At 41.5% G+C, this 22624-nt stretch overlaps 1 protein-coding gene across 1 annotated transcript in view; it reads right to left on the bottom strand.

The window, feature by feature from the left end:
- Nucleotides 1-636: 636 nt before the first annotated feature.
- The window catches only part of LOC117407124 (cell adhesion molecule DSCAM), a 175477-nt gene continuing 153489 nt past the window's right edge, over nt 637-22624 (bottom strand). The window contains exons 21-33 of the mRNA XM_059028101.1: nt 20447-20600; nt 19510-19627; nt 16932-17095; nt 16159-16257; nt 15321-15509; nt 14586-14876; nt 12537-12713; nt 10426-10456; nt 9473-9588; nt 8568-8717; nt 6524-6721; nt 5120-5422; nt 637-1652 (exon numbers count right to left, since the gene is read on the bottom strand). Coding sequence (XP_058884084.1) covers nt 1306-1652; nt 5120-5422; nt 6524-6721; nt 8568-8717; nt 9473-9588; nt 10426-10456; nt 12537-12713; nt 14586-14876; nt 15321-15509; nt 16159-16257; nt 16932-17095; nt 19510-19627; nt 20447-20600 — 2337 coding nt within the window. The 3' untranslated portion in view covers nt 637-1305. The remainder of the gene's footprint in view (nt 1653-5119; nt 5423-6523; nt 6722-8567; nt 8718-9472; nt 9589-10425; nt 10457-12536; nt 12714-14585; nt 14877-15320; nt 15510-16158; nt 16258-16931; nt 17096-19509; nt 19628-20446; nt 20601-22624) is intronic.

Below are 22624 nucleotides of genomic sequence, written 5' to 3'. Positions count from 1 at the left end.
TCCTCCCATTTGCTCATATATACGTGCTTGCAAAATGCATACCTAATTTTGAGCCTATTGCTGTGCCATCATTCTGTTTGTAACTTCTATTTCCAAATGTAAATATATAATGCACACACACACACCACACCTCCCTGACTGGACAAGCTTGAAGACAGCACAGTTCTGAAGCAAAGTATATATTGGTAAGTCCCCCTTTTGGAACCTCAACTTGAGTGACACTTTCAGTGATGTCAGGACTCTAGAACACAGAGCTCTTTGGGGTATTTGGGCATCATGATATCATAGACTTCAACAAGCAGTCTTCAGTAATAAACCCCTAAGTGGCATTTACTGCACAGGTGAGCTATTTGTTGCAACTTCCGTCAGTGTAAATTACCAAAGATAACCTCCGCTGGCCCACTGAGCCCTTGGAGAAAGTGCTTTGGAAACGTCTTGTTTATAAATGAACTTGCCCATCACTGACAGCACTCTGTTTAAATCAACACGATCAATTGAGGACCCATTTCCTGATTAAAACAAATAAATACAAATAATGTGTGCAAACATGACTAAAGACTTTATTACCAAATCAATTTCCCTGTAATATCCACAAATAAAAGTGATTTCTTATTTTTTTTCTCTTGTATAATAATAATAATAATAATAATAATAATAATAATAATAATAATAATAATAATAATAACTCTTCTTCACATTGTATTCAGTTTCATTGTGTGACACAAATTCTCAAGTCAGATTTCCAGTCTTTGTTTGTTTGTTTTTTCAATTGGATCCCATGCATTCATAGGAAATTATTAAAAACATAACAATCTGTGAAGATTGGACAGTCAAACAGGTTGCTGCTGTTTTTCATTTTCTTTCAGTTTTTATTTTTTGTAATTATTTTTTTTGCATGTGTTTTTTTTTTTTTTGATAGAAAAACTGACAGGCATCCGAGTCTGCAGGTGGCTCCCACTCAGACATAAGAAAGCAATCAAGTATTGAGGTGCTGTCTGAAGATCCCTCCTCCTCCTCTTCTTGTATAATAATTATAATCATAATAATAATAATAATAATAATAGTATCAATAATAATATTTCTCTCATTTGAAATAAATTATTTTGGCAATCTTCATCTGGTGTCATTTAAAATTATGAATAAAAAAAAAAAAGAAAAAGGAAAAAAAAAACCAAACGGTACCTTTTTTCAATTTGCTCTTTTTTTTTGGAATTTGGAAATGTTATTTACAACCTTTTTTAATCGATTTGCTTTGCTGCTGTTGTTTTAAATATATTTCTTTTGTAGTCCGGCCCATGCTCTTTGTTATACCAAGGTGTAGGATTTTGCGTAGGGGTTGCTTCCTTGTTTTAAATGGCCTCGCGAGTCCAGCAATGATTCCTGGGAGCTGCTCATTTTGCCCACCTGTCCCAGGTCCGCTCCCTCCCGCTGAGGTAATGTGGACGCTGTGCCTGGCTGCCACTGCTGGACTTCCCTACTGGTGGGGGCCTCCATGGGCGTGGGCTCAAGGATGGCCGGGCGTTTCAGGGTGCGGCTTTTCTGAGGTTCCAGGCAGGCCTGCCCGAGGCCCTGGTCTCTGCTGGGGCCTGGAATACCCCGGTTTAATAGAAAGTCCATTCTGAGATAGGGAGGGAGATGCACGAGTTCGCCTGCTGGAATAAGGGACAGAAAAAAGAAGCCTGTTATTAACCCGTTAAGTGCCCTTGTCCTCATTTGAGGACAGGCTTCTTTGTAGTATTTTTTTTTTTGGGGTTAGACCTGCAGTAAGCTTAGCTGATCATGGAGATATGAAACCTATTGTGCCCCAAAAAGATACTGTTTTAATTGCCCCAAATCATTTACTTGCTAGTTCTGAGCTTCACATACCGTGCTGTGTGACTGGGCTGCTGTGAAAGCTTTGAGCGCTTCTCCTTTGACCTTGGCCATTGATCTATTCAGGGCTCAAAAGTAATTTAAAAGTTTTTAATTTGCGTTGTTAAACTTGTCAAGGAGATGAATGGCCGGCAGTTTTAATTGAATTTCCTTAGGATGAATACATTATCCCATAGATATCAGGCTACAAGCAGTAAAGTGAACCTCAGGTACAGCGAACCTTGGAAGTATTTGCGCTACATCAGAGGTCAGACGGCATTCTGTGACACACAGCACGCTGGGATTCTATGGCTTTTCAGAAACAACAGATCGTTTGTGAACATGGAGGTTGAAAGAAGTCTTGTTGCCGTTTTCATTTTCGTTATCCACACTATTGTCAGCCTTATAAATATAGGTGCACCAAAGCGTGTCTAGAGGAAACGGGGTATAAACCAAAACCAAAAAAAATGAGATAAGACAGGGAGGTTATGCATTTATACCAATTAAAAAACACATGCATCCTTCATTCAAGAACCACTTGGTGATCTACTGTACAATAAGCTCTTGTGCTTTTGTTCTTGTACCGCGATACAAACGATACATACCTTTAGTACGATACAATACATCATGTAAAGCAAGTATCATGATTCATCGATACACAGCGATTTGTTACACTCCTACTCTTTACTGCTTTGATTTTGTTGGTGAAATGTTACTTGCCAGAGTTAGTTACTTAAAGGATTTTAGATAAATCAAATTGACACCAGGAAGTGCGCTACATACCGGCAGGTTTGCAACTTAAAAATCCTGACAAAACAAGCAGATCTATCCATCACTCTCATGTAAAAGATAGAGGGCATCTTTAAAACCTGTCAATCTGAATCTGGATGAACCCCGTGTGGAGCGCGGATCAGGGGTGCAGGTATCATTACGACATCTCAACAGGACCTGCAGTCGATGTAAACCAATCTGCACTTTAAAAACCTCCAACTTGGAAAAAGCCTGAATAAGTAATGAAGGATGAATAATGCAACGGGTTGAGACGCACACCTTTTGATTCCTCTGTAGGACCTCCTGCCACCCCCTTTCACGTATCTTTTAACAGTGATGCAAGACAGCTATCTCCCACCATCTGATGTTACACTGCAGGACACCACCGGTGACACTCTCAGTGGGTATCAGTGATGACACGGCTGTTTAACCCTGCAGAACTAATTGCTTTCTATTACCTCTAGTTTCCAGCTGGCTAGTGCATATCTAGATGAGCAAAAGAGGCATTTATCCTGTACGTTTACTGGTTGAGTTATAGAATAATAATTATAAATCACGCATGAGAAATCAGCTGGTAAGGATCTGTCAACATCCCAGCACATTGAGTTTAGAACACGGCTTTGGAATTAAAAAACAACAGTTATGTTTAATAGCAGTTGTTGAGTCTTCCTTTGTGTAAAACTTCATACAGTACGTGGTATGCAGGGTGCCTTTTATAACTGAAATCATTTCACACAGTTTGAGCAGGCCGAACCACTCGGATTCGCTTCGCGGTCCTCTGGCACAAACTGCACCAGTCGACATCTCTGATAACAATACGAAACCCCCTTCTCACAATCTATTAGCTTATATGACATCAATAATAATGTCCATTATAAACTGGTAAAACAGCAAGGGGTTTAGGTGACATCATAGATCGAAAGATTTCCGTCATTCAAAAACTCTGCCTGAGCTATCTTTTCACGGTTTATTAATGGAAACAGAAGTCGCCTGCTATTAATATACTTAAAAAAATAAATAAATAATAAAAAAAAATCTGTGATCAGGAAGTACTTTTGAGGGGACTTATGAGGAGAACACTGGCAAAGCTAGGATACATAGTATCCGTCCTCAATTCTGTCTGAGGAAATAACAGTATGAACGGGGCTTTTTCTGTTTCTGCGTGAAGATGTTTTCATTTCTGGAAGTTTTACAACGTTCTTTTTGTTTGTTCGTCACCCTTCAGTCCATCATACCCCTTACTTACTGCACTGCACACATTCATTCAGTGTCTGTCCGCTCCAGAACATGCATTTACGGAGCACTATTCTGTCGATGCACGTGAACAGAATACTGTGGATTCTTCAATAAGGGAGCGGAGAAGGTGAAAAATCCTCAAAGAAAATGACAATAACACCGATTAAGCCTATCAAGATGCAGGAGGGCACTTCAGCACAATACAGGCTTTGCAAAAGCAGGAAGAACTGGAATGGAATGGTATGCAGAGACACATGCTACCGAGGAGTCTTACAGTTTTGTACATACAAAGGATTCTTGCATAGATTAATCAGCAGATAACTTTGTGTGTTGGGCCACTGGCAAGAAGGGGCTGATAAGTTACATTATCTGGCACTTGTAAACATCATCAATAAAGCATGAGCTGAAGCACTGGAGCGTTTAGAAAGCTGATTGCAGCGGTTCAGACTGTCAACAGAACAAGCTCCAGAGCTGAAATGTTTACGCAGGTGCTCATTACACAATGCGGGAAACCTGAAACCCACTTCTAGTGTGACTTGCACTTGATGCAGCTTTATTGTTGGTGGTGGTGAATGACTGGGTGAGAGAAGAGGGCAGGTGATGGTCCTTCGTGAAAGGGAAAAGTATATCCAAGAGACTCAAGGGCTTCGCTAGAAATAAAATCAGACAAATATAAAACAAGGTAACAAATTCTGGTGTCCTGAAATCCAGCAGGCAGTGCAAAGCAGGGGGATATTTCATGTTATTAGAAAGCACGGCTTAGAAGAGCTTAGAGACTTCTGAAGATTCCAGATGAGAGCGAGTGCAGTAATGATAATCTTGCTCCGTGAAATTGGACAAATACGGCACCCAACTGTGTGCACTCACTGGCAGTGGAATTGAAATGAAGGTCAGGACCGTGCATTGCTGTTGAATCGGAATATCTTTAATGTAATGCATTGTTTGTATGGTGCAACACAGAGCACCTTGATCCCTCACAAAATAAAAAAAAGCAACTAAGAGAATAATCCTCAACGCAGATTCAGAGGGTTTCCATTCCAGGTTTAACTGTGCGTCTTTATTGTACACAAGGCGTGTCTAAGCTTAGACCAAAAGCTAGAATGACTCAAAGCTGTTGTGTTTCTTAATTGCACAAGGTCTTAATCTCTAGTCTGAGGCACGTGCAGAAGCTGGATGACATTTTCATCCTGTAGATAAAAACCATCCAGCTCCAAACAGTCTTACCCCTAACTCCTATCTGCCTCCTCCCCGCTGCTCTTACCTGGTTTGTGCGCCTTAGGGACAGCCATGTTCATGACCCTCCCTGCGTCCTGAGGTTTTGGGGGCGAGGCTGTGAACCTGCAGATCCCTGATTCAGAGGGGGTGCTCGAGGTGAGGCTGTCTGTGTACTCATTGGTCCCTGCTGTCAGCTGCTCCGACGACGTGTCCGAGATGAAGCACTCTGTGATGGTGAACTTGGCGTGTCTCAGCTGCTCCTCCATCTTGGCGTGTTCGTAAGCCCGCGCCAGTTCCTCGTATGTGGACGAGGCGCTCTCCGTGGACACCATGCTGCTCCGTGCTCGGTCTACAGAGATAGAAGCAAAGCGTGGGTGAGACACGGGCCTGCTTGCAATAGCCACGTGTAATTAGCAATGTTGTGTGATGCACTGCATCATTACGGATTCTGACCCCGGACAGTGAAATGAGGTTAAAGTCTCTAGAACAAAACACCAACAGGTTTGTACATTGTCCCTGCCCTGCTACGTTCACAAGAGGGATCTGCGTCTCAAAGCTGTTATAATGTGACTATCCTGACGCTATTACCTTTTCTGTTTGACCAGACCTTGCAACTGCTTATGCAAGAGGGCCTGGCTCATTTTTGCAGTGGGTTTAATGTTGGGTTGGAAGTCACTAGGTACTGTGCCTCGCCCTTGATCTACAAGCTTGTGCCTGTCATCAGAGTAATACAAACCCAGGCAATTCCACCACTGCATACATCCATCACAGGGGAATGTCACATTGCAGCCATTCCCTGAGAGGGAGATAAACACAGAGATTGAAAGAATGTGACAAAAAAACAAAAAAAACTCACTAACTCTCTAGTAAGTATGATAGGCCACTGCTAGCAAGCTACACATCAGCTCTCCAGGGATTTTTGTAATGTATTTCTGTGCTGATGGATGCTTCTACAACTATTTCTCATCCGGGGCTGCAAATACAACTGATCTTCAATCACTCAGACTAGGGTTCTGTTTTTACAGTATTATTCACACCACTGGTCCAAGCTGTCCTGTGTGTCTGAGCCCTGCAAAGGGTACACCCTAGGCATTCGCCAAGCTACTGCTTTTCAAATAAAGAAGATTGTTTTTCTAGCTCAAAGGGTGTCCTTGCAAGGTAATGAGAACGAACAATGGAAATGCTGCCCTTTATAAATATGAGAAACATGATTGACCAATGCCGAAGCCTTCGGGGAAGTAGGGTGTATCTCATTTGAGCAATTCTTAGTAAATCAATGGAATCGTCTTTAGAACTAGAGCAACAAAACAACAACTTCCCCTTTAAAAACTAGTATGGATTTTTTTTTTTCCTTTTAAAAATTCAAGAGACTGGAGTGAATGCTTTGAAAGTCCGCCCCCCTGCAGCGCCTCCCAGTCTGGATGCAGGAATGCTGCCACGGTGACGGTACCTGTGTCCTGGGAAGGGCTGACGCTGTAGCTGTCGCTCTCCTTGTCGACGGAGCCCGTGGGCCGTGGCGTGGGCAGCCTCCAGTCTGTGGTGAGGGTGTGAGACGATATCGTCGGGTGGGGTCTGTTCAGTGTCCACTGGCTGGCGTACCTGTTCCGCGCTGTGGGGCCTGTTTTGGCATTTCTGCGGGCTGTAGGGTCTATGAAAGTACAAAACACAAGGCTTAACACTGCTCTCATCCGCTCCAGTGACTTTACTCCTTTTCAATGTAGCTTTAAACCCTGTATATCAAGCATCTCATCTTCGGAACTCACTGTCTTTGAACATAAAAGCAGCCTCTTCACAATACCTTTTTACTGGGTAAATAATATACAAAATAAAAAGATAATAAGAAAACACTGCCATGGCTTGTTAGTTTTTTAAGTTTTCAGGAATAATCAAAATTTAGATTAAAGACTAATGTCACAGAATGCTTTCAATCTAGTTATTGTAAGAAGGATACAGCACAAATTAATTAATGATGGTTGTGGTACAGATTTTAACAAAAGGAACCCATTTAAAAAACTTAATGGCTTGAGTCTCGAGAGGTTTATCCCTTTAGGCTAAAGTGCACAAAATAACTAATTGTAAAAAGTGCTGTGACTCAGTGGCACACACTCTGGTTCATGTTCTTACTCTGACCTTGTAGATACTGTGCTGTACAACCTCTGTGTATGGAGGGCATAGTGCTCCGTTCTTTTCATTGATCTGTATAAATATTGTAATAAACCGTTCCGGTCATTGAAAATGCTCATTACTTTTTTTACCCAACTGCACTGACCTTTCATGCGTGAAAGGGTTAAAGTGAGTGTATAAGACAGTAACATACATATTTCATTCTCAGTTCCCATAATTATAGATTATATCCACTCATCCTTAGAGGGAACCTGTGCAGCCCTGTGTGGAATGTGATGGCAATGCCCACTGTGTGCTAAAAATAATGAAATACACGGGGGTTGGCTAAATGTTAGACTACCACTTTGATTTTTATTACTGCCCGTTTGCTCAATATATATTGAGCTGCCCCGAAGATATACATCTATGCAAGTCCTGCAAGGACTTTTTAAAGCAATTGTCTTCCCCATTGACTTTAACTGACGCAGCCAATGTGTCAGGGATCATTAGGGTACTTGAGAAATGTTAATTAGGCAGTACCCACGGTTTTGCAACAGTGAATTAAATTGTTAATTGTCTCAGGCCCTCTGCGGTGCAGACACACATTCTAACGAGGTAAAACAACGTTGCTGCCTGTTCTGCTGTTTCCTTGCAAAAAGCACTGTGGTTGTTCTACAGAAGTAAGAGCTGATTAGTAATACTTTCTTTTTACAGTAGCTACTTTAATGACTACTGCTAAGTCTGTTACACACTGATTTCCCTAATAACCCTGTTCTTGCGTGCAGTGTGAAATGTGACTTTGCAATATTGCTGTGCTACCTTTATCATTATTATTATTTGTTTATTTAGCAGACGCCTTTATCCAAGGCGACTTACAGAGACTAGGGTGTGTGAACTATGCATCAGCTGCAGAGTCACTTACAATTACGTCTCACCCGAAAAAGACGGAGCACAAGGAGATCAAATGACTTGCTCATGGTCACACAATGAGTCAGTGGCTGAGGTGGGATTTGAACTGGGGACCTCTTGGTCACAAGCCCGTTTCTTTAACCACTGGACCACACAGCCTCCTGTAACCGTGCATCAGTTTAATTTGTTCTATATATGTACACCTGATTAACATCTCTCCACCTCCCCCAATTGCCACCTCCTTTTATTTCTGTATTTGCCCCTTGGTTAAATCATTGAGAAGAGAGAATGGTGGTTGGGGGGGGGGGGGGTCTATTGCTTCATCTAGCCGGCCTCAGCGGTGGGCCCTCAAACCTCATCCGTATCATATTCCATAATCATCAAAAAATATCCCTGTTCTTAAATTCTGTATCTTGGGGGTTTGTGCTGAACTGAACTGTAGTTTTCTTTTGCTAAACTCTGTCATAGTCAGTGGAACTTACTAGTTCCTGGACGGGCATCAGACACGTCGACCAGCGGCCCTGTGGCCTGTGAGAGAGACTGGTAGTGCACCGTGTGAGTGACGGTGGATGACTTCTGTTTCGATGTCTCTCCAAAATCTGCATCCGTCAGCAGCACTGTGGATCGGTCATCTGTGAAGACAAAGAGGACACACAACTCTTAGGAGTGGCTGGATAAGCAGCTCTTTAGATATATATTATATTTCAAATACGGCGAGCGGAAGTCGACAGGGAGTCCCATAATATGTGGCTCAGCGGTGGATAATAAGCATGATACGGCTGGACTTCACAAGTAACTGTCTGCTAGATTTAATAGAGGGTACGTTATCCTAATCCTTTGAGGTCTTATCTTGGCTGCAGGCAAAGCATTGTTATATCACTGACAACTTCTTAAAATCAGACGATATATATTGAAATAGGATAACCAGCTTTTTAAAATGTTCCTTTAAAAAAAAGGGACAACATGAAAAATAGATACCGGTATTCAGAAAATGTAAGGGGCTCAATATGTATACATTCAACATACAGGATGTCCCAGAAGTTGGAAGTCATGGGCATTCATTTTCTCAGAGGAGAAAGAGGAAAGAATTCAGATCACTTTGATGTTTGGTGCAGATAGTCATCGGGGTGTGGCCGCCCAGCTGTATTTAACAGATCCTAATGGGTGTAATATACCATACTGCCTATGATGCTTGACATACGGGGCACCCTGTATATTCAGTAAAAAATACTAAGAGAAAAGCAGAGACAAACAAACAAACGAAGAAACGTGCAGAGGGTTGCAATGAAGCGGTTTGTATTCCTGGTGTGGAGCAGCCATTCACCACAGTGAGACCTGGCGCAGGCAGCAGACGGGCTCGCTTGGATTTGGGCAGGCGGGGCCGTACCGATTGTCTCCATGGTGTCCCTCTCCTCGATGAGGAGCTGGGCTCTGGGGATGTCGATGTGCATTCTCAGTGTCTGCTGCTGCTTGTTCAGGGTGTCCGAAGTCCGGGTGTTTTTGCTGGAAGAGAAAGGGCAGAGACAGCTGTGAAAATTTTAAAATCTAACAAAAATGAACGGATAGACACACATATGGTACACACTCACTCTCTCTCTCACACAGACACACGCACTTTACATTAACTCCCATACAGTGTAGACTGTGTAAATACAGTCTATCCAATTAAACTACTAAGAGTAGCAAAGACTTGCTTTACAGTAAATAGAAAAGTTGTTTACTGTTATAGTATTTGTTGTATAAAAATAAAGCTTTTCTTTCATTGACTGTCTGAGAGTGATTAAGATATTCTTTATGCCGACACATTGTACACACGCTTTATAAACTGAGAGGTCAATATCACAACAAAGTGTAAGTATAAGTTAGGATGCCGTGTGCGGGGACTCTCTTTTTGTTGTAAGTGATGTCATCTTGTGCAGTTTGAGCTGAGCGAAATGATTTCTGTTGTAACACGCAATGCATTCACTTATTATAAAATCACAGCTGATGTACTCATACCATACAATGGGTTCTATGCACAGGACGACATCAATACACAAGATAAGATCCTTAACAGAGATTTGTCATATATGATTCGGAATTGCAATTTTAAAATGGCTGATTGCAGAAGAAAAACGTGAGTGTTGTAGACATGCAAAAAGCTCTTTGAATAGAATCCTTTTTATAACAGTACAACTCCGCAGAAACGTACAGCATTCCACAATGGAACAAGCACTACGGAACTGCTGGAAACCAATCAGCTCTGTTCACCCAAGTCACTTTATAATCTATTGTTAACTAAATAGAATACAAGTAAATCTAATCCATGCACTGCTGTTTAACATTACATAGGATAATTACCTCATTAGCATCTCAGCCAAGCTTTTTGCATCTGTAATAAAAAAATTAAAAAAAATGTGTAATTACATTTCTCTTTTGAAATGTGAATTTTAAAATATCTTTGAACCCTACCGGCTGGTTTCACATGCCCAGATTAGCACTAGTCTTCCTTACCTAAAGTAACATAAGGTAGTCCAAGGTCAGTGCTAATCAGGGCCTGTGAAACCAGCTGTATAACACCACACTAAAAACACCCCGGCTTTAAACCTCCCAAGCTACAATCCAATGCTGACAGTAGGCTAGTTTCACTAAATCACAGACCATGCAATGTTAATTTAGGTAAAGTAATCCAAGGCTGGAGCTAATCGTGGTCTGTGAAACTAGCCGAAATATGCTTACACTACTGCTGCCTGTACTATGCTTAACCTGTGCCAAATACAATAACATATCTAAACAGAAAACATAAATAATATATAGGTCTGGGTTATACTCTTTATCCCAACTACAGCTGGAGGTGTCCCAGGGTAATGTCAGAGCTATAGATCTCATTGCTGTGCACACTGTGGTTTATGTGCTTTCAGTAAATACCAACCAATCCATTTCCCCAAGTCAGTGAGTCATGCTGTGACAGGCACCGACATTCAGAACTTCCAATAAAACGCAATAGCAGCACCAGTATATCCTGCTGTCAATACAGGGTTCATCAGCCCTCCAGTGGCACATTCACATGAAATGAGAACAGCTTTGAAGTGCATGGCAAGATTCATAATCTCTGAAAACCACCTTCCTTTATTATTATTATTATTATTATTATTATTATTATTATTATTATTATTATTATTTCATTTGACTAGGCCAGGACATGGATGGGTAACATGATGTGAAACAAACAAACTTATTTTTACAAATAAGACATCTATAGTGTTGCACTAAAGGACTATTGTCAAGTACAGTACTGTTAAATAAAGTTCTGTATGGGCTTCCACACAAGATTCCAGACTGAGACTCTGCTGTATATTGTCTATCTCTAATCAAGTTGAGAGCATATTTCAGTACACTCAACTTGATTAGAGTTAGCCACTGAACACGTAAACATATTATAAGGCATTCGATTTAAATGAAGAACAGACGGAAAGTTGATATTAACGCGTTGAAGCTGCTGTGGTTTAAACTGTGTGAGATCTACACGCTCAGCAAAAGCATACATCTGGTTGCTGTTAATAGGTTCCATTGGGGAGGCGGTTTATAATCTGTTGTATGTGTGCTTTGGGATTGTATGTTTTTATATGTTTTGATCTATGGAATTTCATTTGAATTCCATATGCGAAAGAACATGCTAGCCTAAGGGGTTCAATTTAACCATTTTACAATAGGAGAAAATGGTATTCATGAACATTCATAATATAGTCATGCTGTCTTTATTTGAGTGGCACTATTTGAATTTCACACAGGTGTTTTCAATGCAAGCTCATCTGATCCAATGACCCTGGACAGTAATAAGCTACCGAGACAAACATGAGCTGAGAGAAAGCAGAATGTTGGGGTGTAATGGACATTCAATTATATCAAGGTTTTACCTAGGAGCTTCACTACTGGTTCTATTGTATTCATCACTACCACTGTCTCATTAAAATACTTACTTACTATTGCATTACATTTCAATAATGTGGAAGAACAAGGACATACAAAAACCACTGTAACAACATAATCTGATTTTGTAAAACTACATAAGGTAATACTGTGGTAAACTTTTATAAAGGACGTTAGTTCATATGTACAGGTAAATTCATTGGAATTACCAGCCCTACAGGTATTGCTGTCCACACTTCACAAACGCGCTAGTCTGTCAATTAGGGTTGTAAAAAGAGAATTCATGACTTAATTCTGGCCACTTGTCAGTTACTGGACAGTGAACATGCAGGCCTCTTCTTGTTAACACTGCACAGTATGTGGTGTGTGGAGAGTGAGATGGCCTTGTTAACGCTGTGCACAGTATGTAGTGTGTGGAGAGTGAGATGGCCTTGTTAACGCTGTGCACAGTATGTGGTGTGTGGAGAGTGAGATGGCCTTGTTAACACTGTGCACAGTATGTGGTGTGTGGAGAGTCAGAAGATCCTGAATGTTTCACTCACCCCTGAGTCTCTTGAGCCGTTGCTCCTTCCTCCTCCTCCTCACGACGAGCAGCAGCACAAACAGCAGCAGGACGCCCACCAGGATACAGGAAATGGTCACCATCATCTTCAGACCCTCATTGGTCGGCAGGCCTTCTGTGTCCTGCACCACTGATTTAATGAGGGGTGGGATCGTGCCTTAAAAATGATGTAAATACATAATACAAGTCTGTTCATATAAAATTAAAAAATCTTAAGACTATATTTGTCAAGGGTTGAAGTCCGCAGGTCTCTACTATCTACCAGATTCGAATTTCAGTTCCCAAATGGATTAGGCAACATTTAATTAACAAAGCATTGTACTGTAAAAAAACACCACTGGTAATCCCATTATAATACCAGGCTACTGTCATGAAGAAAACCTAGCAAAACAACCAGAGAAATGAAGGACTAACCAGTAATAGCAACACAGTGATTGTTACAAATATTACACCGATTAGATTGAGCAACACACAGGTACTGGTATGACGCCAATACACACTGTGTGTTGGGTTCACACCATTGTGGTGGTATATGAAAGTGTTACCATTGGGCCACCATTGCAACTGCCCTTGTGTAATTGTCCAGCGGTACATTGCAGTGCCACTGCACTGAAATGGAATATCGTTTGGTAAATGACCAGATAATAGGTACTGTGAAAGCTCCTCTTATTTAACTCACACTAATGTCAGTATCCAACAGTGTATCTCTGCTTTGGGACCAATATTAATGAGTGATTCCCCTTGACCATGTTGTCATTAGTGCAAGGGAGCAATAGCTACTGCCTGTGTATTGACCAAAACATGCCGTTGTTAATTGCACTGGAACAGCTGGTTAAATAAAGCACAACACTGCTAAGTTAGCACTGTTTGAGATCGTTTTTATAAAAAAAATCAGCACACTCTGCACGTAGACATCTAGCATTTACATAGAACTGCTCGAGAGTAAATGATTCCAGCTCCCTTCTCAATCGCAGTATTTAATTCACACAACTGCAATCAATACGCCCGTAATAGAAGTGTCATAAAAATACAGACATCCCAGCTGCAGTACCTGACGACAGCATCAAATTAAATTAGAATTTACAGCCTATTCATCATAGAACCCACAAATTTGTATGACAGAGTAATGATCCCAACCAGGCCTCCTTTATAATTCAGAAGAGGAAAAAAAAAAAAACACATCTATGATCGCAGCCCTGATGAAGTGACAGCAGGTTGTTCAAATGAATATCCCTTCCCTCGCTTTCAGAGTTCATCATACGTCCTTAAGCCAACAGAACTGATAACTGCAGAACAGCAGCACCCCATCTCTCCTCGTGCTTTTCTGATGTTAATAAGCATGGTTTTAAAAAGAGTTTTGAAATCAGAGTAATTCGGCAGCAAGGTTAATATTGGATTTCAGCAGTATATCAAACATCAGGTCTCATTTCGTAGATGCAAAAGCTGGAACGAGGGAGCAATTAATCAGCAAGCAAGAATAAGCAAAAATTCACCAAGGTTTCCATTTATGTGCTGGTTATACAGTACAGCATAGCAAACTGGCTTTATAATGCTGACACAGACCTCTTTTCAGGTATTGCCTTGTTCAGCACATTCAAAGTCTTTGAAATATAGTGCGCAAGTGATGACCTCTGTAACTCACACAAAGAAACAGGTCTCCTCATCGATAAGTGCTGAGAATGGTACGGAATGTTAAAATGCGCACTCTACCCACCCACAAGGGGTGAGCCTTCTTATCTTGATTGCATTGCCAGCTGAGTAAAAGAACAAAGTAGCTACGAGGCAGCAAGACATATCATGCATGCGTTTTGGAGCTTCCCATAGGCACGGACATTGGTGATTTTCAGCAGCAGGGTTGTGCAAATTCCTGAATGCTTCCTTTTGCGATCCTTCAACATTCTGTTGGTGTTCTGTTGCTCCAATAGCAGACTCTAAATTGGTCAACGGTGTCAGTTGAAAGGTCATGAAAATGTTACAAAGCAGGACTGCAGCAGCCCTGTGTCACATACTGAACCGAAAACATACTCACTGCCATCATAGCTGAGTGTAGCGAACTTGGCCTGTTTCTCTGCGCACCCCGCGCTGTTGCACACCCTCATCTGCAGCTCGTACCACGTCGCCTCCTTCAGGTCGTACAGTATATAGCTCTTGGAGAGTGAGGCCCGCTGGGCAGTGGTCCATACCGCCGTGCTGAAGGGGCGATACTCCAATGTGAAGGAGGTGATGAGGCAACCGCCATCGTTCCAGCCAATCAGGTTCAGCTTGACTCGAGTGGTGTTGATGCTGGCAAAGAGTTCCTGCTCCTTAGAAAACTGGGGCTCTGAGCGGACAGAACAAGGAAAGTCAGGTACTTTGAAAACTCTGGACATGTAGAATGGTTACATCCTAATTTAACCTACACTACCGGCCTAGTAATTAATATAAGCTACTTTTTAAAATGTGCAGGATTCAGTTTTCTTCAAATTGTTATGTCTATATTTAAAAGCATTTTTTAACGTGAGTTTTACTGTGGTTAGACCCTGCAGCACTGCTTGTTAGTTTAATCTCTGCTCTGTGCCTGGCTTTGTTTTGTAACAATAAGAGACTAGACCTGTAGTAAAGGTGGTTTTAATAAATAAGGATACATTTCACAATACAGGTACATTAACTACTGTACATGCACTAATATTTCCTACATGTACTAAGCACACATCCTGTGATTGTCATTTAACAATTCTTTATTCTCCCAGTGATACAGTTTTAAATATGACAGCCCGTCCCGTACCTTTCCCATGAGTCTTGGCCTCAATGATTTCACTGATGCGCCCCGGCCCCACTCCATTTTGGGCAGTCAGTGTGAACTTGTACCACGTTCCACATTTCAGGTTCTCCAGTCGGTAAGCTCGCTCACTAGGGCTGATGGGAAAGCTGCCCCACTGCTCACTGTTGTCCTCAGAGTACTGCAGGATGTAACCTTGGAGGAGGAGGCAGGCAGGGTATTGAGAAACACAAAGGCAATTAAACCATGCTTTTTTTTTCTTGTGTCAAGCTGCTCTTAACCAATATTTCAAAGCCAGATTTAAAACATGGATGGTGGAAGTTAAATAAATGATGAGACAAAATGGCCACATGGTAGGATTTCTGAGACTATAAACTGAACATAAACTCTGCAATGAATATTTATCAGACTCACATAGATGCTGTGTAATATACCGTAATAAAATGAACACTTCATTATTCCATTTCTAATCTAGATTCCTAACCTTTGTAATCGTTGAAGCACCACCAATTCAAACACACTCTTCACTATGAAGGTGTTAGTAATTAAAAGTTCAATTTGTATTAGCAACGTTCACATCCATTTAAAACTTAAACCACAGCGGGAGTCAAGCCAAAGAATATGTAGAGACTCACACACACACACACACACACTAGGATTATTCTATAATTTCACATTACTGTACATAACGACATTTCACTTAAAACCATCTTTGATTCTGGCAGCTATATTTCATCACAGGATAATAAAAGGTCACCCCTTGAAGAGGATTTCAGCAGAAGCTCCCATCCCTTTGCCACTCCTTTATCGAAGCCTGTAGGTAACAGCTGCTATTTGTGCTCACCCCTGATTGAACTCCCCCCGTTGTCTCCAGGTATCCAGGACAGTGTGATTGAAGAGGAGGTCGTTTTAGACACAGTGAGCCTGGGCTGGTCAGGAGGGACTGCAAACAGAGGAACAGGCTTAACATAAAGAAACTGCAGTTTTAGAGATGAGGTTGTACTGTACAGCTTGTTATATGATAGCCACAGATCTGCGAAGAATCAACATGGGCCCCTACTCACAAAGCTTTAAGTTATTTTGATGAATAAAATACATTTTTATGAAACTGTTGTAAACTGTTGTTGGCAGTCAATAAACTTTTTATTACACATACCACATTTAGGGTTCATATTTCAGAGAGGCTGAGGATCCTCTGTTTCTGAGGATTAGGCACAATGATCAAACACATAAATAAATACATGAATTAATGAATTACATTTAGTTTTTGCAGTCAATTGGAATGTTATTTAACAAGAACATAGTGGTCAACAGAAACGCTCTTTAAAATAGTGGTACAGGATCATTAATGGACAAAAAGGTACCAAAAAAAAAAAGGTATGCTTAAAAAAAAAAAAACTACTTTCCATTTTTAATCATACAGTAACAACCCTGGGGCGAGTTTCACAACAGTTCCAGGTAGTAGCCTGCTAATTTCAATTCACTTCAATTAAAAAAACACACAATTCAAGAAAACAGCACATCATATAGACGTGCTGAGTGGATTTGCTGGCAGCTGTTTAGATCAGATGACAAGAAGGGCCCGATTTAAAAGCACAAGAGAGATGGGGTTCTTACCTTGCACCTGAAGATTGAGAACAATCTCATCGGAACCCCAGTTGTTACTGGCAACACAGCTGTAGTACCCAGAATCCTCAGCTTTTACAGTTCGGATGACAAAGCTCCCGTTGCCGTAGATACTGCGCCGTCCGTCAATCATCACCGGAGAAGGGCTCCCAGTACTAAATCACAGTGCATCGAATGCATGGTTAACTACAACAATCAGTTTCATGTTTAGTAACACCAGAATTTTAACATTAGGCTCGTCAATGTGTTGAGCATTACTTTGTTTTTCAAAACCAGCCCCAAACACAGCTGGTTACTATAATGGTAGCTGAAGATCCTCTAGCTCACACTTAACAAAGTTACTGAAAAAATAAAGAAATAAAAAGTAGCCTAAAACTCCCATTTAACAGATAGGTTTAAAATATACTTTGGGTTATTGCTTTGATAATTATTTATTTCTTAGAAGACGCCCTTATCCAGGGCGACTTACAGTCGTAAACAAAAATACATTTCAAGAATCACAGTACAAGTAATAATACAATTAAGAGCAAGATAAAAATACAATGAATTGTCACAGTTTATGTCATATTTGTAATCAACACGGCCTAGTTGTGAATTAACCAAATTCATGAATTATCAAACCGAGAAATAAGGAAAGCGTGTCCTGTTCTCGGATAACGGAAGAGAAGGTGTTTGTAAATGAAGGGAAGCTCAAAAAAGCTGTGTCTTTGTCCAAAGCCCGTAACTCATCAACAGTTCATAACAAAATGGTTTAGTTATTGAGTGCTCTCTGTGTATAACTTGAATGTAATTGATGTGAACGCTGTATGTGATTTTATGTAATGGCAGCAGTGCTGTGCTTCTGCTGCTACCGCTGGCCCCTTCAGCCTCTCCGGACATCTCTGTAAAAGAGGTGTTAGATCTCAATGGGTTTCTTAAGGAATGAACACGTAAATAAATACTTTTTTTCCATGCAACAACCTGCTCTGGGGAACACTGTGAACCCAAGCGATGGGTATTCACCCAGAAAACTACGCAGTGGAAAAGACAGCAAGGCAGGAACCACAGCACTGCAACTTAGCGCAGCATGTAATAAATATATATATATAGCGAGGACCAGAGGAATTCTGTCATCTGCATGTTGTTTACTATTATTATATAAAGCAGCCTCTCTGTTTATATTAGAAATGCAGAATTTAGCTTTAGTGATGATCTTGTCTGGAAAACCACAAGTGAATCGTAAAAAGAACAGGATTGTCACAATGGTGCTGTTCTTTGAAATTACCAATGTGTTGGGGAAAACGTGTAAGTCTTTGACATGAGGGCAGTGATTCTGCAAGGGCTTTAAAGATATCGTCAAGACGTGGGGATCAATTCAGTGGGGCAGGAGCAGGCTGACACAACGGGACGGTCTGGATTGTTGGGTTTGAGATGAATTCAGTGGGGCAGGAGCAGGCCGACACAACGGGACGGTCTGGATTGTTGGGTTTGAGATGAATTCAGTGGGGCAGGAGCAGGCCGACACAACGGGACGGTCTGGATTGTTGGGTTTGAGATGAATTCAGTGGGGCAGGAGCAGGCCGACACAACGGGACGGTCTGGATTGTTGGGTTTGTGGATTTTAGGAAGTAAATAGAAACGACTGCAATGAGGGTTTTCTACAATTAGGTGACGTGAAGATTGCTGGTAACAGATTGTTTGAGATGCATCGTTGCTAGTGGAAATGACAGTGACCTGTCCATGCCAAGTGAGATCAGTGTGATTCTTAACGTAGACGTTAGTATGGGAAAGTTGCAGATGGGCTTCTGTTATACAGAGATCTTTACTCCACACAACCACGGCACCTCCCTTGTCGGCAGGTTTCATTACAAGACCATCTCCTCTTTGTATGTTCCGCAGTGCACTTTGTTCCTCTTTAGATAAGCTACGCTGTTTTGTAGGTCAGTTTAATCTTGCTTGTTGAATTCCTCTTTCACCTGCAGAGGGTGTCCAGGTCTATTCATTTTGTTTGTATTGATGGAGAATATGAGGAGGCACAGAACTAGTATGGGGAGGAGCTGAGGTACATGTGCTATCCTGATCAGTCTGTGTGAAAATCACAGAACTCTGTCAAAATAGGCAAATGAGTGATGGACTAATTTAACTGATGACTAATAGGCCAAACATGCAATTCATTTAAAATAGTACGAGAACAAGAACAAATAGTCACAAATGGTAAAATGCCTGAGACTTTTTAGAAGTTGTTTAAGATGCCTAATTAAAGCACTAACATTTTCACACATGACTGCCTATTGTTTCTACTCCACTGATTACTGAGTGGAAATTGGAATTCTCACCCCCAGAGGTTTTCATGCTGCTGGGTATATAAAGGATAGACACATCTTGAAGTGCTCTGATACATTTGCACCCCACAGTGTATATTCATATAATGTGCCTGTGGCCTACAGAAGATAAGACCTGCAGTCCAGTCCGGAGCACACCAGACACACAGCACCCCAAGGCTCCAGCAGCTAATTAGCACTTTCAATTGGTCTTGATGGACATGATGAAATGAACCGGTCTGTGTATGTGGTATTGGGATTGCGTTTACCTCTCCTTCAGCCATTTCACGGTGGGCGATGGATCTCCTACCGCCTTGCAGGGCAAGACAATATCCCTCATCCAGGGGGTTGTCACGGTACCACTGAACGTCAGGATCCTGGCAGGAGCTGGGGGAGAAAACGTGTGGGTTTAAATATTAAACAGCCTTTTAAGCAAAGGGCTTTGGGTCAACAAGACGAGAAGCTGCACAAATAGAGGCGGGGGGGGGGGGGGGGGGGGGGGGGGGGGTGATATATACATAGGGGATTTGTGTCTTGGAGCTTCTGAAAAGTTTAAATGATCTAGCGAGGAAAGAGGCACAGGGGCTGGTAGACTCCCCAGGTTCATAATGCCAGCACTAACATTTTGAAAGCGAACTCAACTGCCAATAAATATGAAAAAAAACTAAAAAAAATCTGGATCCTTCCAGGTTCTTGTTGGGTAACAATGTGTTGCACTGGCTTCAGTTTCATCTGTAGGCTTTAGTGCGCAACGCTAAGGTGCTTCCCAAACCTTACTTCCCGACAATCAGGAGTCTTTTCAGAAGCAGTTTTTGTGGGAATAGTTAGCAGGCAAGGCAAATAATAAAGCATAGGCAGCAATAGAGAAGCATACAGAAGAAAACATAATAGATTAGAATTAGAATATACAGGAAATGCGGATGATGTGACGTATCCCTTTAGGCCCCAAATTGTGCAAAATTATGAACAATCTGGAACTTTCAGACAATCATTATTTCTCTGTTCTATGGCACAAATTATTCTGACCCTGATCATTGGCAAAAATATCAAGCTCTAAAAGTCTAGACCTGGATTGAAGGTGCATATATACCAATGGAACATTAATTGCATTGGACCCAATACAGCTTTCGAAATTTAAGAAACAAAAACAAACCCCTGCTTAACAGAACCAGAGACTACACCCAAGCTGAATGGAAGACAGTGTACCTTTCGTGAGAGGCTCCACAGTGATGATGTCACTGGCGTTTCCCCTCCCCGCGGCGGTCACTGCCACCACCCAGATGCTGTACTGTCGGTTGCGGCTCAGATTGGGGATCTGGTAAGAAAACACGTCGGGGGAGGCTTCGAATTCACTGATTACCTGCGAAGAAAAGAGAGAAAAGAGGCTCTACAGAGACTCCAACACACTGCCCTTATCATTAATCAGCTCTATCCCTAACCACTAGCAACAACACCGTGGATCCCAGTTCTTCAGATTCAAGGACCACCAGGGGCTGCATGAAGCGGGGTTTGAGGCTCCGACAGAGATGACTCTCCCCTCCAAAGAAGTCATCCAACCCAGCCTTGAGGTGTCAAGAGGCGCTGCTGTTAGGTTGTGCTCTTTGTATTAGTGCTTGCACTATTGAAATGTACCCGTGTTGGCACTGAGGGCACAAAGTGAATAAACTAAACTAAACTAAACTAAACTAAGCTAAGCTAAACTAAACTGCCTGCTTAACTGGCATAATTCCACTACAGAAAAAACTGTATTAAAAAAAACATCAGTCCTGGCTAATGCCCACCTAGCAAATTTAAAGACATTTCTGGCAATCTGAAGCCGCTGTATCTCTCCTATACATCTTCAATCTGACTCCGCAGTATCTCTCCTATACATCTTCAATCTGACTCCGCAGTATCTCTCCTATACATCTTCAATCTGACTCTGCAGTATCTCTCCTATACATCTTCAATCTGACTCCTGTATCTCTCCTATACATCTTCAATCTGACTCCGCAGTATCTCTCCTATACATCTTCAATCTGACTCCGCAGTATCTCTCCTATACATCTTCAATCTGACTCCGCTGTATCTCTCCTATACATCTTCAATCTGACTCTGCAGTATCTCTCCTATACATCTTCAATCTGACTCTGCAGTATCTCTCCTATACATCTTCAATCTGACTCCTGTATCTCTCCTATACATCTTCAATCTGACTCCGCAGTATCTCTCCTATACATCTTCAATCTGACTCCGCTGTATCTCTCCTATACATCTTCAATCTGACTCTGCAGTATCTCTCCTATACATCTTCAATCTGACTCCTGTATCTCTCCTATACATCTTCAATCTGACTCTGCAGTATCTCTCCTATACATCTTCAATCTGACTCCTGTATCTCTCCTATACATCTTCAATCTGACTCTGCAGTATCTCTCCTATACATCTTCAATCTGACTCCTGTATCTCTCCTATACATCTTCAATCTGACTCTGCAGTATCTCTCCTATACATCTTCAATCTGACTCCTGTATCTCTCCTATACATCTTCAATCTGACTCTGCAGTATCTCTCCTATACATCTTCAATCTGACTCCGCAGTATCTCTCCTATACATCTTCAATCTGACTCTGCAGTATCTCTCCTATACATCTTCAATCTGACTCCGCTGTATCTCTCCTATACATCTTCAATCTGACTCCGCAGTATCTCTCCTATACATCTTCAATCTGACTCTGCAGTATCTCTCCTATACATCTTCAATCTGACTCCGCTGTATCTCTCCTATACATCTTCAATCTGACTCTGCAGTATCTCTCCTATACATCTTCAATCTGACTCCTGTATCTCTCCTATACATCTTCAATCTGACTCTGCAGTATCTCTCCTATACATCTTCAATCTGACTCCTGTATCTCTCCTATACATCTTCAATCTGACTCTGCAGTATCTCTCCTATACATCTTCAATCTGACTCCTGTATCTCTCCTATACATCTTCAATCTGACTCTGCAGTATCTCTCCTATACATCTTCAATCTGACTCCTGTATCTCTCCTATACATCTTCAATCTGACTCTGCAGTATCTCTCCTATACATCTTCAATCTGACTCCGCTGTATCTCTCCTATACATCTTCAATCTGACTCCGCAGTATCTCTCCTATACATCTTCAATCTGACTCCGCAGTATCTCTCCTATACATCTTCAATCTGACTCCGCTGTATCTCTCCTATACATCTTCAATCTCTGTCTGATGCAAAAACTCCATGTTTCAACATTTCTTTAAACAGATGAAGACATCACGGGAGGGACGAGGGAGATTTATGCAGGCTGTAACTCATTCTTCTCCTGATGTAATCACAATGGATCAATGATGAAAGATGATCTCGCTTTGCAGATTACA

The sequence above is a fragment of the Acipenser ruthenus genome, chromosome 8 (genome assembly GCF_902713425.1).
Source record: "Acipenser ruthenus chromosome 8, fAciRut3.2 maternal haplotype, whole genome shotgun sequence".
NCBI lineage: Eukaryota > Metazoa > Chordata > Actinopteri > Acipenseriformes > Acipenseridae > Acipenser > Acipenser ruthenus.
This window is presented reverse-complemented; position numbering and strand designations above follow the sequence as displayed.